General features: G+C 35.0%; 1 protein-coding gene across 4 annotated transcripts in view; it reads left to right on the forward strand.

The window, feature by feature from the left end:
• The window catches only part of GPBP1 (GC-rich promoter binding protein 1), a 58,254-nt gene that overhangs the window by 16,077 nt on the left and 27,777 nt on the right, over nucleotides 1-14,400 (forward strand). For all 4 annotated transcript variants that reach the window (XM_014555577.2, XM_014555576.2, XM_006180353.3 and 1 more), the window contains exon 3: nucleotides 11,613-11,732. In XM_014555577.2, coding sequence (XP_014411063.1) covers nucleotides 11,670-11,732 — 63 coding nt within the window. In that variant the 5' untranslated portion in view covers nucleotides 11,613-11,669. The remainder of the gene's footprint in view (nucleotides 1-11,612; nucleotides 11,733-14,400) is intronic.

The following is a 14,400-nucleotide window of genomic DNA, read 5'->3' on the forward strand; positions in this document are numbered from 1 at the left end:
AACAATTCCAAAGATTTACATAGGACCAGGAAAAGTTTATGTTCCCATCAGCCCAGGTGGAAAGACCACCTAATAGATGGAGTATGGGCACATTCTTCAGAAGGATTACTTCCAGTCAGTGGGGCAAAATTAACTCTAGACTACAAGCTTTTTTGGATTCACCCTAACAAAGATTTTTGCCAGTCTGGTAGGTGAGTAGTTCCAGTATTTTAATTTGTATTTCTGTGTTATGAGCATAGATGGGCATCTTCTGTTTAATAGTCATTTAATTTTTTAAAGGAACTGTCTGTGTATTTAGCTGGCAAAAAAATGTTGATCACTGGTCTTTTTCTTTCTGGCTGTTAGGAACTGCTTGATTGAGAATGTATTCATCTGCCTCATGTTTTTGTTTATTTTTTATGTGTCTCATTTTTGGTATTTTGGGTATAACTTTCATGATCCAAAATACTTTTTCCTTCAGCACTTTGATTGCTATTTTGTGTTGTCTTGTAGTATGAGATGTTTAAGAAGTTTGATGCAATCTGCTTTTTTTTTCATTTGTGGGAGAAAGTTCTTTTTTTCTCTCTGGAAGTTGCTCTTTATCTTTGGGGTTCTGAAAATTCCATTTGGCTGTTTATTTCTTGAATTGTTTCCTTTGTGGTCATGGTTTTTAGTGATCTCTTTCCTATTGCCATCTTCCTTAAAATGTTTGGACTTCATATTTAAGAATGAGGTGAAAAAAAGCTGCCTAGGAGTTTTGTGTATATAAGCAGTGCTTATTGAATGTCTGTTATGTTGAAGGACCCTGAAAAACCAAGTATATTTGTGGTGTTAGTGCCCATGTTATTAGCTCTTTATTTAGAGAATATACCCCCACTCCCTTTTTTTTTGAGTGGTTGTTAGATACTCTGTGTTCATATACCAAATAGTTCTCCAGTTTTTTGTGGACATACGACTGGATGTTCTACAATTTAATTCAACTAGGATTTTCTGACACTAATTACCTGGATTAGTTTAGACTCTGCAGGTTAAGAGCTCTGTCCCATACGACTGCCTCTCTACCCCCACTTTCAGATGCCAGTCTTAAGTAGTAGATTCTCATGTCACCCACACTTCTGTCCCATTTGGGTGCAGATTAGAGTCCCACAGACACATTCCTCCTCTCCCCTCCCCACCCCTCCTTTGATATTTTGCTGTAATGGCTCACGGAATTCAGGGAAATGCTGTTACCAGTTTATTGTAAAGGTTATTATAAAGGATGTCAGACAGATGAAGAGGTACGTAGGGTGAGATCTGGAAGGGTCCCTGTGGAGTTTTGTGTGTGCTGCTGCCTCAGCGTGTAGGCATGTTCACCAGCCTAGAAGCTCTCCGTATCCTGTATCCCTTCTTTTAAGGTTTTTATGGAGGCCCATCAACTAGGCACAGATGATTAAATCATTGGACCCAAGTGATTAGCTCATTGTTACCAAATAGTTCTTGGGAACTTTCTTCCCGGTTTTCTGTTCAAAAAAAGTTTTCATTTGAATGTTTTATTAATGGCAACACACATGCACTAACATGCACAAGTTCTAAGTGTACAGCTTCGATACATCCTCAGAAAGAACACACTGTGTTAACACCATTTGTTAGCATCCCCAAGTCTCTTCCTTGTGCCTGCCTCATTTGTTTATCTGTTGGTGGACATTGAGATGTTTCCACCTCTTGGCTAGTGTGAGTAGATTTGCTGTGAACATTGGTGTACAAGTATCTGAGTACTCATTTTCAATTCTTTATGTTGTACATACATGGTAGTGGTACTGCTATGTCATATGTTACATGTTTACCTTTCTGAGGAATCATCAAACTGTTTTCTACAGTGCTTGTACCAGTTTACCTTCCTGTTAATAATGTACAAGGGTATCAGTTTCTCCACATATTTGCCAGCACTTGTTATTTACCTTTTTTTAGGGGGGGCACAAATGTCTAAGTCCTTTGCCTGTTTTTAAATTGGGTTGTTTGTCTTTTTGTTGAGTTGTAAAAATTCTTCATATATTCTGGATATTAGACCCTTGTCAGATATGATTTGCAAATTTTTTCTCCCATTCTGTCAGTTATCTTTTTACTTTCTAGATAATATCCTTTGTGTAGAAAGTTTTGAAGTTTCATAAAGTCCAGTTTCTGTTTTCTATTGCTAGTTATGCTTTTGTTGCCATATCAGAAAATCTGTCGCCAAAACCAAGGTCAAGAAGCTTTACCTCCATGTTTTCTTCTGCTAGTTTTATAGTTTTAACTTTTATAGGTCTTTGATCCATTTTGAGTTTATTTTTGTAATAGGTATGAATAGATTTATTTATGTAGTAAGTATGAATTTTGTAATAGGTATGAATAGGGGTCCATAGGATTGTTGTCACAGCCCATTTGTTGAAAAGACTATTCTTCCCCCCGTTGAATGGTCTTAACACTTTTGTTGGAAAAAAAAAAAATCAGCGATACATGTATGACTTTTTCAGGACTCTGAGTTCTATTCCATTGGTTTATATATCTATCCCTATGCCAGTTAAGACATTGTTTTGATCACTGTAGCTTTGTAGTAAGTTTTGAAATAGGGATATATGAATCCTGTAAGTGTATTCTCCTTTTTCAATATTGTTATGGATGTTTGGGACTTCTTGCAGTTCGAGATGAATTTGAAAATTCATTTCTGTTTCTGCAAAAAAGTGGAATTCAAATAGTGATTATGTTGAATCTGTCGATCACTTTGGGTAGTTTTTCTATCTTAATATTTAAGTTTCCCAGTCCTTGAACTTAGCTTGTCTTTATATTAATTTAGGTCTTTCAAATTTTCCTGTAGCAACATTTTGTATTTTTTAGTGAACAAATCTTATACCTCCTTGGTTAGATTTATTTCTGGATGTTTTGGATGCTGTTGTGAATAGACTTTTTTTTTTTCATTTCCTTTTTAAATTGTTATTGCTAATGTATAGAAATACAACTGAGTGTTCTGTGTTGATCTTGTGTCCTGTGATGTTGAGTTTATTAGCTAGTTTTTTCCATAGGTTCTTTTAGAATTTCCCGTATATAAGATCATGTTATCTGTGAATAAGTATAGTTTTATTTCTTTATGTTTTCAGTCTGGATGCCTTTTATTTCTTTTCTAATTGTGCTGGCTAGAACTTCCAATACAGTGTTGAATAGAGTAGAATAGAATAGAGTATAGTGGTGAAAGCAAGTATCTTTGTCTTGTTCCTGATTTTGGGATTAATGCTTTTAGTCTTTCACCATTGAATATGATATTAGCCGTGGTTTTCTTATACATGTTCTTTATCAGTTTCAGTGTTTTTGTCATGAAAGGGTGTTAGATTCTGTCTAGTGCCTTTCTGCACCAGCTGAGATGATCATATGGTATTTTCCCTTCATTTTGTTAATGTGGCACATTAATTTGAGGATCCTTTTTATACCACAAGTTGCCTTTGGCACTTCTTTGGAGATTCTCTTGTATTTGTCTTTTGATGGTTTGATTATAATGTGTCTTAGTGTGAATCTTTTTGTATTATCTTTCTTGGAGTTTGGTTAGCTTATTGGATATATATATTCTGTGTCTTTAGCTAATTTCATAAGTGTTTCACCATTATTTCTTCAAATACTCTTTCTCCCCTCCTTTCCTCCTGATACTTTCATTATGTGTATGTTGGTATGCTGAATGGTGTCCCACGGGTCTTTTCAGCTTTGTTCAGTTTTCTTTTTTTCTTCCTGTTCCTCAGACTGATAATTTTAATTGACCTTTTCAAGTTCTCTGATTGTCTTATCTACTGGCTCAGATCTGCTGTTGAAACTGTCTAGTGAAATTTTTATTTCAGTTATTGTACTTTTTGGCTCCAGAATTTGTTTGGTTCCTTTCTGTAATTCTAGTCTGTTTATTGGTATTCAATTTGTTGGGACATTGTTCTGGTTTCCTTTAGCTCTTTGTATTTAAGACAATTGATGTCTGTGCTTCATCAGGCACAATTTCTGCTAATACCACAAGCCCCACCCTCCCACCCCCAACCCCCAGTGGATTATATTTTATTGTCTCTTTGCATGCTTTATAATTTTTGTTAGAAAATTGAACATTTTGAATATTGTAATTTGGAGACTCTAGGAATCAAATATTTTTACTCCCATCCTTGGAATTGCTTGCTGTGGGTTGTGGTTGTGTATTTGATTTAGTGACTTTTCTAAACTATTTCTGTAAAGTGTATTCTTTGTCTTGGGTAGTTTCTGAAGATTGTGATCCCCTAGTGTTTTTAGTTATTGTTGAGATAAGTAATATTTTAATGAAATGTAAATTAATGTGAAAAACCCACAATGAAAAAGTGTAAAATTACCAGGATTATTATATTATCTTGTCTAAAGTTTGTAAATCCTTCACACATGGGCCAAGCAAGAAACTAGCTTATTGCTCCCAACACAGTTGAGACAGATTGCAGTCTTTAATAAGATTTTACTAAAGTTCAGTGGTTACAGAAAGTAGTTTTCAGTGCAGTACTATAGCAGTTTTATTCTGTTTGTCCATGGATACTGCTGTTCTTAGAGCTCTTCAAACAAGAGCCATCTTTACCTTATCCTCCTAGTGTTTTGTTGCAGATGCATGTCTGGAGCCAAAAGGGAATAAAAAAAAGAGAAAGGAAAAAAATAAGAAGTTTCCCAGTCTTTGCTTCTTGGGATCTGTGTTAGGGCATTTTTTTTAATGTTTAGCCACACCGTTTGTAATTCTGTCTTAGCCTTCACTTACTACTGCTTTTGCTGAATCTGAGTATCAGGCAGGGGTGAAAGCGTAGGGTTTTCTCAGGTTTTTTTTTTGTTTGTTTGTTTGTTTTTTCCCTGAGCATGCATCTTGCTCTGGGCAACTGTGTGGTTTTCTGATTTTCCTGATCAAAGGGATTTTTTTGCAATGCTATAATTCCCCCTCAAAATTCCCTCCCAGGCTTTGGGTATGCTATTGTTTACTGAATTGTAAACCTTTGTCCCTGGCAGCGTTGGGGGTGAAGGTTGTTCATTTGCCTTACAATGTTTTGGAGGATTGCTCTCTGCTTGGCTACTTCTCCTTCCCTGTTAGACAAAACAAAGGCAAGTTCCTCTCTTCAGTCCTTAAGTAGCCCCTACACAGGTTTATACAAACATTCTGTGAGAATAAGGTTTACTCTGCTCACTGTGGAACCAGAGACCAGAGTCCTCCACTGACTGGGTCTTCAAAATCTCCTGGAGAGATGTGCCTGGGAGAGATGTAGATGAAGAGCAAGTAAAAAATGCCACAGAGCTTTACTATCATTTAAAAGTTTCCGTTTTCTTGATTCAGTATTTGCTTAATTGCTGAATACCTTTGATTTTTTTCAAAGTTGTGATAAAGTTGATTCTGACAGACTTTGCTTGATTTTTTTTTTTTTTGGTGTGTATATGGAGGGGCAAGCTCTTGGATTTCTGTATTTCACCATCTGTATCCTTCCTGTATTTTTTCTCATTTTAATGCTCAAATTGTCCCTGATTTGGCCAATGTGAACCCATTCAAGCTGGTTTCTATGTCCTTTTGATATTTCCCAATCATTATTTAGACATTTCCTTGGTTTTTGCCACAACAAAATGTTCCAGACTTATACTAGCCCTAGAATCAGCTGTTTATTTCTCAGCTGGCTTCTTTTAGTGGAAACTGATTTTTAGAAGACAAGACTTGGATGTTAAGTGTGCTCGTTGATATTGGAATGTCACTATTCTCAGACCTGGCCCTCTCGGTGCACAGAGTTGGGGGAGAAAAGAGGGAAATATACACGCACATACACATACACATATAGATACATACACACATAAACAGAAGTATTTATAGTATATAGGAACATCAGTATCCTGATATTAATGTGACTTGAATTAATCATTAATCATACTGACACAGTGCAGCACAGCATTCATTCTAATTTTCACCCTTTCCATTATTAGTTACTGCCTTCTTTAGCAGTATGAAACTTACTAGTTTTCATTATTCTAAATGTGTTTACTTATTTGATCATTTCCCCTGTATATAACCAATTGTAGCCGCTGTCACCACCTTCATGTGGATACCCTTCTCTCTGTGTTTAATCTTTTGACTCACTGTTTAGCAGCTTCCTTCCTACCACATGATGCCTGCCTCTTTTTGGGCTCAGTAGCCCATCCCTGGATATCCCTCTGTATGGACATACTTTCTCACCCTGCTTTGATGCTGACACCCTGTGCTGGGCCATGTGTTGATACCTTCTCATCTCTCCTCTGGCTCTGAACTTAATTTTGACCCTTCCTTGGCTCCTGTGCTTTGCCCCATGTAATGGCTTTAGGCCTAAGTTGGGAAGAAGACTCACTTTTTAAATGAAATCTGTTAATACTTTAAGCTTACACTAAAGGAATATTTCCCAGGTTTACTGTTAAGAGAATTAAGGATGAATATGAATAGTGGTTTTCTGGTTCTTGTCTTTCTAATGAAGGAATATTAGCAGTTTGGCTAATGTTTAAAAAAATTGACCTTATTCAGGGTTGTTATGTAGATAGTCTGGTGGTAAAGTTTACTAGTGTTTTAATAACTTTAATGGTTTTCAGGATGAATTTTTTAAGGTAAGTAGTAGTTATCTTAATTTTAGAAGTAACTGAGACTCTGATGTTATTAAATAGCTGAGGTCATCCAGCCTAGTAATTGGTTGAGCTGATTTGAATAACAGGCGTCTTGGATTCTGAAGCCCTTGTTCTTTTTTTAAATAATCTGTACTATCCCTCTAGTTAGAATGCCTTAGCTATTGGTTGATTGGGGGTGTTTTTACAGACTTAATGACTTTTAAAGCTTATTTATTTGAAATATAAACCATTGTAAAGATAGTAAGTTTGATCATTCTGATGAGGTCAATCTAAGTTGTTTTTTTTTTTAATTTTTTGGTGGGGGGACTGAGTAAGTTTTTTATTGAGAAAATATTTGGCACAACTTTGGTGGATTTAGAAGTAAAACAACCAGAAATAGGAAAATCCCATCTATTTGTGTATTTTTTGCCAGAGTATATTGTTTTTTCAATTCAAAGAGCTATATTTGGGACTTCTAAGTAATTTTTTTTTTTTTAATTAGACATGGACACTTAAAAATATACAGAGTTTAGATTTGGATTATTTCAGAACCAGTTTTCCCCTGGTGAATTTCTACTGTCGGTGTTGAACAAGTTGTAAATTGGATGCAAGATGGGAAATTAGGATTTTCATTAAAGTTTTAAATAGCATTTAAAAAATAGTAACTCTTTATATATCCACACATATGGCTTTCAGGCCTTATAATGGAATCTGGTAGAAGATTCCTAATAAGCTGGAATCCGTGGGGTGTTACTGGGGTTGCTGACTTTCCTACCTCCTCATCCTCTCCATCCCTATCCCCTTTGGTAGTCATCTCTGTATGTGCTGGTTTATATGTGTAAAGGAAATCCATAAACATATTTAGTATATTTCTGTTATTGCTGTTTGTATTAGCTTACTAGGACTGCCATAACAAAATAGCTTAAACTGGGTAGCTTATACAGAAATTAATTTCTCATAGTTCTGGAGGCTAGAAGTGCAAGATCAGGATGCCAGCAGGATTGGTTTCCTTTGAGGCTTCTCTCCTTGGCTTGCCAACTTCTTTCTACTTCTTCATGTGATATTTTCTCTGTGTATGTGCCACCCTGGTGTCTCTCCTGTATCCAGGTTCCTTCCTCTTAAAAGGACACAAGATTGGAATAGGAGCCCACTGTAACAGCCCCATTTAAGTTAATCATCTATTTTAAAGATCTTATTTCCAAACTAAGGTATACTAGATTTCAGCATGATGAGATTTTGGGGCAAGGGAATGGACACAGTTCAGCTTGTAACATACAGAGAAAGGAAGGTTGAATGAAGTCATATGTCACAAAGCACTGTTAAAAGAAAGTAGGGTGGAGCTTTTAAACTTTAACTTGCCTTTGCACATGTAGGGGAGTAGTTTCTTTTTCCTTCTACCCTCCTAAGTTCTCTGGCTGGAGCCCTGTATTTGACTGACAAAGGCACTAACAACAACAACAACAAAAAGATTATTAGCATGTATTCATATCTGGCAGTATCTAGAGATGACTAACTCAAAGAGATGATTAGACTTTGGAATCTCTGTACCTCTGTTTTCGTAGGGGGAAAAGGGCATTTATTTAAATGGAAAAGCAAAGGACTTTTAGGAAAGGTAGATAAATGGGCCTTTAGGAGTTTGTGACAATGTCTGGGTGTGGTGCTGAAGTTTTTGGGTGGGGGAGGGGAGTCGCCCAGAAGAGAAGGTTAGAGTTGCTTCAGAGAAGGGGATTGATAAATTTTGGGGAGAGGTTCTGCTTTTAGGTAGACAAGGGATTTCAGGTACTCACATGCTTTCAGCTTAATTTTTCTTACATCAAAGTGGCATATTTTGGGGATGGCATATCCTGATACCTTTACACACTTGTTGTGTAAATGTCCTAATATTAACTAGTATTTTTTACGTTTTTCCCTAACAGGAAAACTTCTGCCATGAGCTATCCGTGCTTTTTTCTTTAAGATAGATTTAAATTAGAATTCATAAAGACATTGCAGAAATGAAGAGGTAATAGTAGTGGTTTGCCTCCCAGAGATAGATTTTAGTATTTAACTTCTCATTTAACCATCATCTTGAATGAGACCCTGTTTAAAATGATAAACTTTAAATTATTGGTTATTTTATTTAGGTCCTTTGGAGTTTTTTGTGAATTGTTACTTGGAACAAGATGTAAAAACAATTTTTCATTCTCATTGAGTTATTGGACTTATGATTTTAAAGAGTTTCCAGAGAAAAGTTGGAAAAGTAACATCCTATTACAAACACCACAAAGCAGTTAGTATTTAGCATCATGTCAAAATAGATAATAAAAGTCTTTTATAAATCCTACAACACTTTTATTCTCATTTTTATTTCACAAGACTTCCAAATATAATGTAAAGTGATGGTAGAATTAGAGCTCAAAATGTCTGAATTTTTGCATAGTTCATTTTGATTTAGAGACACTCTTAAAATGTTGCGTTTGTTTCGTAAGTGGTTTTTTGCTTTTCTTTTTTTTTTTTAATAATTATTTATTTATTTATTTATTTTGGTGGGGGAGGGTAGTTAGATTTACTTACTTATTTTTAGAGGAAGTACTGGAGATTGAACCCAGGACCTTGTGTATGCTAAGTGGGTGCTCTACTACTTGAGCTATACCCTCCCCCGTTTCATAAGTGTTTTATTGGAATTCATAAATTGTATCAAGGTTTCTTTCTGTTTTTTTTAAAACCCTGACTCATGAACATTTAATTGAACATTTAAACATTTTCATTACCATAGTGAGTTAACCATCTGTATCTCTTCTTTGTCTCTGGCCTTTTTTTTTTTTTTTTTTTATTAATAGACTTTAATTTTAGAGCAGTTTCAGATTCACAGCAGAACTGAGCAGAAAATACAGAGTTTGCACGTAACCCTCCCCACCCACACAGACACACTCCCCTACCCTCAACATTCCTCATCAGTGTGGCATACGTGGTACAATCGATGAACCAACATGGGCACATTATTATCATCCAAAGTCCATAGTTTACATTAGGGTTCACTCTTGATTTTGTTCATTCTGTGGGTTTTGACAAATGCATAATGACATGTAGCCACTACTATAGTATCATACAGAATAATTTCATTGCCCTAAAAATCCCTTGTGCTCCATCTATTTGTTCCTCCCTCCCTTCCTCTCCGTAAACCCCTGGAAATCACGATCTTTTTATTGTTTCTGTAGCTTTGCCTTTTGGCCATTCTTAACCTTTATAAACCAGTACAGTTTGGGATAGAAGAAGTAGAATGTTTCTGTAATATATTGAGAGTTTTAAGAAATTGATATGACTTTAAAAAAATTCTGCCATAGCACTTATATTTGAAAGAATTTTGAGAAAGGAAGATTTACAATGGTATTGATCATTTTGCTTTTTAAAATTTCACTTTTGAGATTATTATGCAATTGTAAATATAAAACATTTATTAGTAAACTGAGACATTTTAATGTTGAGAAAATAAGAGTTTTTTCATTGACTAATAGTCTAAGCGCTATATTGAAATAAGTACAGTTGCCCAGTTGGCTTCTGCCTCATTTAAAAAAATTAGAAATTTACTATGTTTAGATTGGATTGGCAACTTGAAACTTTTATTGATGTTATTGAGAGAAGCTCCCCAAAAGTTAAATTTAGAATGCAGAAGAGCAGTGAATGCTCATTGTGATGATTGTAATATTTTGTGGGGGTAATTAGGTTTATTATTTACTTACTTACTTAACTTACTTATTGATGGAGGTACTGGGGATTGAACCCAGGACTTCATGCATGCTAGGCATGCACTCTACCACTGAGCTGTACCCTCCCCACTGTGATGATTATAATTAAAAAATACTTTTTAATTATGGAAATTTTCAAACATGTAAGTAGAATATTGATACACCTCCTTGTACTAATGCTTATTAACATATGGACAGTCTTGTTTCAACTATATCTTTATTCAGCATTCCCTGGTTAATTTTAAAAGCAAATTACAGATGTATCCATTTAATTGTAAAGATTGTAAATTAGTGTACGTCCTTTTATATACAGTTGGTTCTTGAACAGTGTGGGGGTTGGAGTGCTGTCCATCCATGCAGCTGAAAGTCTGACTATAACCTTACAGTTGGCCCTCTACACCTGCTGCTCCACATTCTTGGATCCGACCTACATCGGGTTGCTTATTGCTGTAGTATGTATTGAGTGGAAAAAATCTGTGTGAAGTGAAGCCTCACAGCTCAAGCTCAAACCCATATTGTTCAAGGGTCCACTGTACCACTATCCTGCTGTTACCACATCTAAAATGATCAGTAGTTTCTTAATGTCATTTAATAGTTCATGTTCAAATTTTTGACTGTTTCTTAATTTTCACTTCTTAAAGGTTGGTTGGTTTGAGTAAGGATCTGCGTAAGGTCCACATGTTGTATTTGATTGATCTGCTTATGAAAGTCATTTATTTGTTGAAGAAACCAGATCATTTGACCTGTAGAATATCTTGTGATCTGCATTTGGTGGATTACTTCCCTCAGGTGTTCTTTAACTTGTTCTTCTATGTTGAATTTCCAACTATTTGGTAGTTACATCAGATTTCAGATTCCATATGAGATGGGAGAAAGAATGCATCATAGATAATGCGGCCTGCATGTTCTTGTGTCACATCAGGAGACATTTGCTAGTTAGTCTATTTGTGATAAAGTCATTGTAATTTTAAAAAATAAGGTTCTTTGAACTATGTTTATAATAAAATTATTCAGTTTTAAGTGCACAATTTGATGAGTTTTGACAAGTGTGTACATTTGTAAAACCATCACCACAATTAGGGTAAATACCCCATAGTTTGAAAATTGCGTCCTTCTCTTTGCAGTCATTTCCCTTCTCCCCAGACCCTTCACCCCGAATCCAGTGATCTAGTTTTTATCACTATATTTTTGCCTTCTCTAGAATTTCATTATAGTTGGAATTTTGTAGTAGTTGACTCATTGTAATTTAAAGGGGGTGATAAGGTAATTTTGGCCAGGAGCTATATAGATCTAATGTCTTCCATTTTTATATGACAGGGACTTGCCATGAGGTGTTGAAGCCTTGTTTCGCTGAGTTGGAGAGACTGGACCTAAATGGCGCAGCATGACTTTGCTCCAGCCTGGCTTAATTTTCCTACCCCACCATCATCAACAAAGGTATTCTTTCTTGCATCTCTTTTCTTTCTTTCTGTCTGCATCTAGTTCATCTTCTGTACAGACGTAGTTAAACTGAAAGCTTAATGTTTTTGCAGAGAAATACTTTTTATATTCTAAGTTATTTCGTATTTAATCTATTGCTTTTTATTTAAAAAATCAGTTTTCAATATACCATCAACAACTAAGCTATTTACTTCAAAAGTTGTCTTTTGTGTTAATCAGATTGCTGCATTTTAAAATTCAAGCCAGTTAAATAATTGAACATTACTTTTGCATTTTGTTTTCCTATACTATTCTTCTGATAACTTCCTTTACTTACTTTCCTGTAGATAATATGTTTTTTAAAAAAAGCCAGGTTTTTGAAGTCTTTCCTTATAACTGGAAAGACTTCTTTTTCAAATAAATAAGACTTTGAAAGGCATATTAGTGAAATTTCAGGAGTGATGAGAACTTTGCAGTGTTGTTACATATCAGGACTCACTAATTTTAAAATGTTCGTTTTATTTTTTTATTTTTTATTGAGTTATAGTCAGTTTACAATGTGTCAATTTCTGGTGTACAGTACAATTTTTCAGTCATATGTGAATATACATATATCCATTTTCACATTGTTTTTCACGGTGAGCAACCACAAGATCTTGTATATATTTCTCTGTGCTATACAGTATGTTCTATTCTATATATGCCTGTCAGTATCTATAAATTTCGAACTCCCAGTCTGTCCCTTCCCACCCCCCTCCCCCGGCAACCACAAGTTTGTATTCTATATCTATGAGTCTGTGTTTTGTATAAAAATGTTCATTTTAAGTAACTAAAACAGAATATGATTTGTATAAGACCTGGTGGGCATTGAAATTGTCATTTACTTATTACATGTGTTAAGAGGGACCTTGGAATTGATGAGACTCGATCTCTCTAGCTTAATAGCTGTCTTCCACTTTGTTTTTTCCATAGTGCAGAGAAATCAAAAGAGGGTCTTGATCAGCTTGCCTGTTAATTAAGCTTTACCATGCATGCTAAGGCATTCTTTTAGGACCTTTTAGGGGTATACACAGTTCTTACGAAAAGCTCATTAAAACAGTTCATGGGAACAATTTTATAAGTTGGAAAGTTACTCCCCAGTAAAGACTTGTCAGATTATAATAAATTTGGCCCATAATATGTTGAAAAAGCTGCACTGGAGTAATAAAATTCTCCTAGACAAGGGAATTTTAATGTTTGAAAATGGCTGTTAATGATCATGTGACCTGACTTTATTTTATTATTGTGATGAATTCTCTGGAAGGTTAATTGACTTGCCTTTTTTCATGTAATTAGTGTGAACCTAGACTAGAATTTAGGATGCATTTTCTGTTCTGTATTCTTTTCATAGGATTAATTTTGGAATTTTGTAAAATGTTTAAACATTTTATTTCATAGACTAAAATGGAATCAAAATCGTTAGAAAATGTAGACTACCACTGTTAAGCAACTGAGATCACTTCTTAGACTCTTTACCTCCTTTCCTCTTATGTTTAGGTCTCTGGAATATGCTTCTTTGTTGTTTGTTCCCCCGTGCTTTTCCTGGGTTCATTTCACTGCACCCCCAGCCTACTTCAGAGCCTGCATACGTAGGAATTTTCTGCTCCTCCCTTTGTTTCCTTTTTCTCTTTAGTTCATTTTCTCTGACTTATTTTCATTTTTAAGCATATCAATAAAAAATTACCAGCACCTAGAGAGTTAGGTACGAACATAAAAAAGCTTGAAAATAATTTTTGTCTTCATTCAGATGTTATTCTGAGGTTGTTGAAGATTGACTGCTATTGTTAAGTGTGATGAAAATCTTTAGTGCTCTCTAGAACCAGACTCTTGATCTGGATATAGGCCCTCAGGAATGAAGATGATGATTTTGAGATTTGGGATTGCCTATTCTAAATTCTCAATTATTCTACTTTATTCTAAATTACCTCCAGAAAATGGTGTCAGTTGAATTGTTAAATAACAATATTTGAAACTATATCTTTAAACCTTGCTCCGAGAGGTTTTGACAAACAAATACAAATACACACCTTTAGTTTAGTTGTGTCTTATCCTTTCATCACTCAAAATCACTATTCATGGATTCTTATTTATAATTAACCTCTTGTTTTCTGCCAGCGCTCTTAATCTTATCCTTACTAAATGGGACAGAGATTAATTATTATTGTGTTCTCTATTTCAACTTAGTGGAAGTCTTTTTTATTTGTTTGAAGGAATTATATGAGGATTTGAGTTAAGGGTAACTTTTTAGTACTGCACCTGAGTAGATTTCCAAGGTGTGCAGAATTTTAGCCCCATCATGTGGTAATATTTTAAACTGCATGTGGTTGATTATGTCTGTGAAATAGAGCATTAGCTTTTGATTGGGACCCAGTAAAGAAGCAAATTTTACATAATGCTTTTATATACACATACGTATAACTAAAACAAAAGTCATATACCTGTGGTTTTCTTTCTCTTGTGGTCTTCTGTTCTTTTTTAATTCCAATAAAAAATGCAAATTGCTACTGATTTCTTTACCCTCTGTAAGGGGTCCTGACCTGCAGTTTGAAAAGTAACATTGTATTTACTTCCCTTCGGTAATATAAGCAATGTCAGCATTGAAAATGCTTGCTATTTAAACTTTAGTCTAAGAGGATCAGAAAATTCA

The sequence above is a fragment of the Camelus ferus genome, chromosome 3 (assembly GCF_009834535.1).
Source record: "Camelus ferus isolate YT-003-E chromosome 3, BCGSAC_Cfer_1.0, whole genome shotgun sequence".
Lineage (NCBI taxonomy): Eukaryota > Metazoa > Chordata > Mammalia > Artiodactyla > Camelidae > Camelus > Camelus ferus.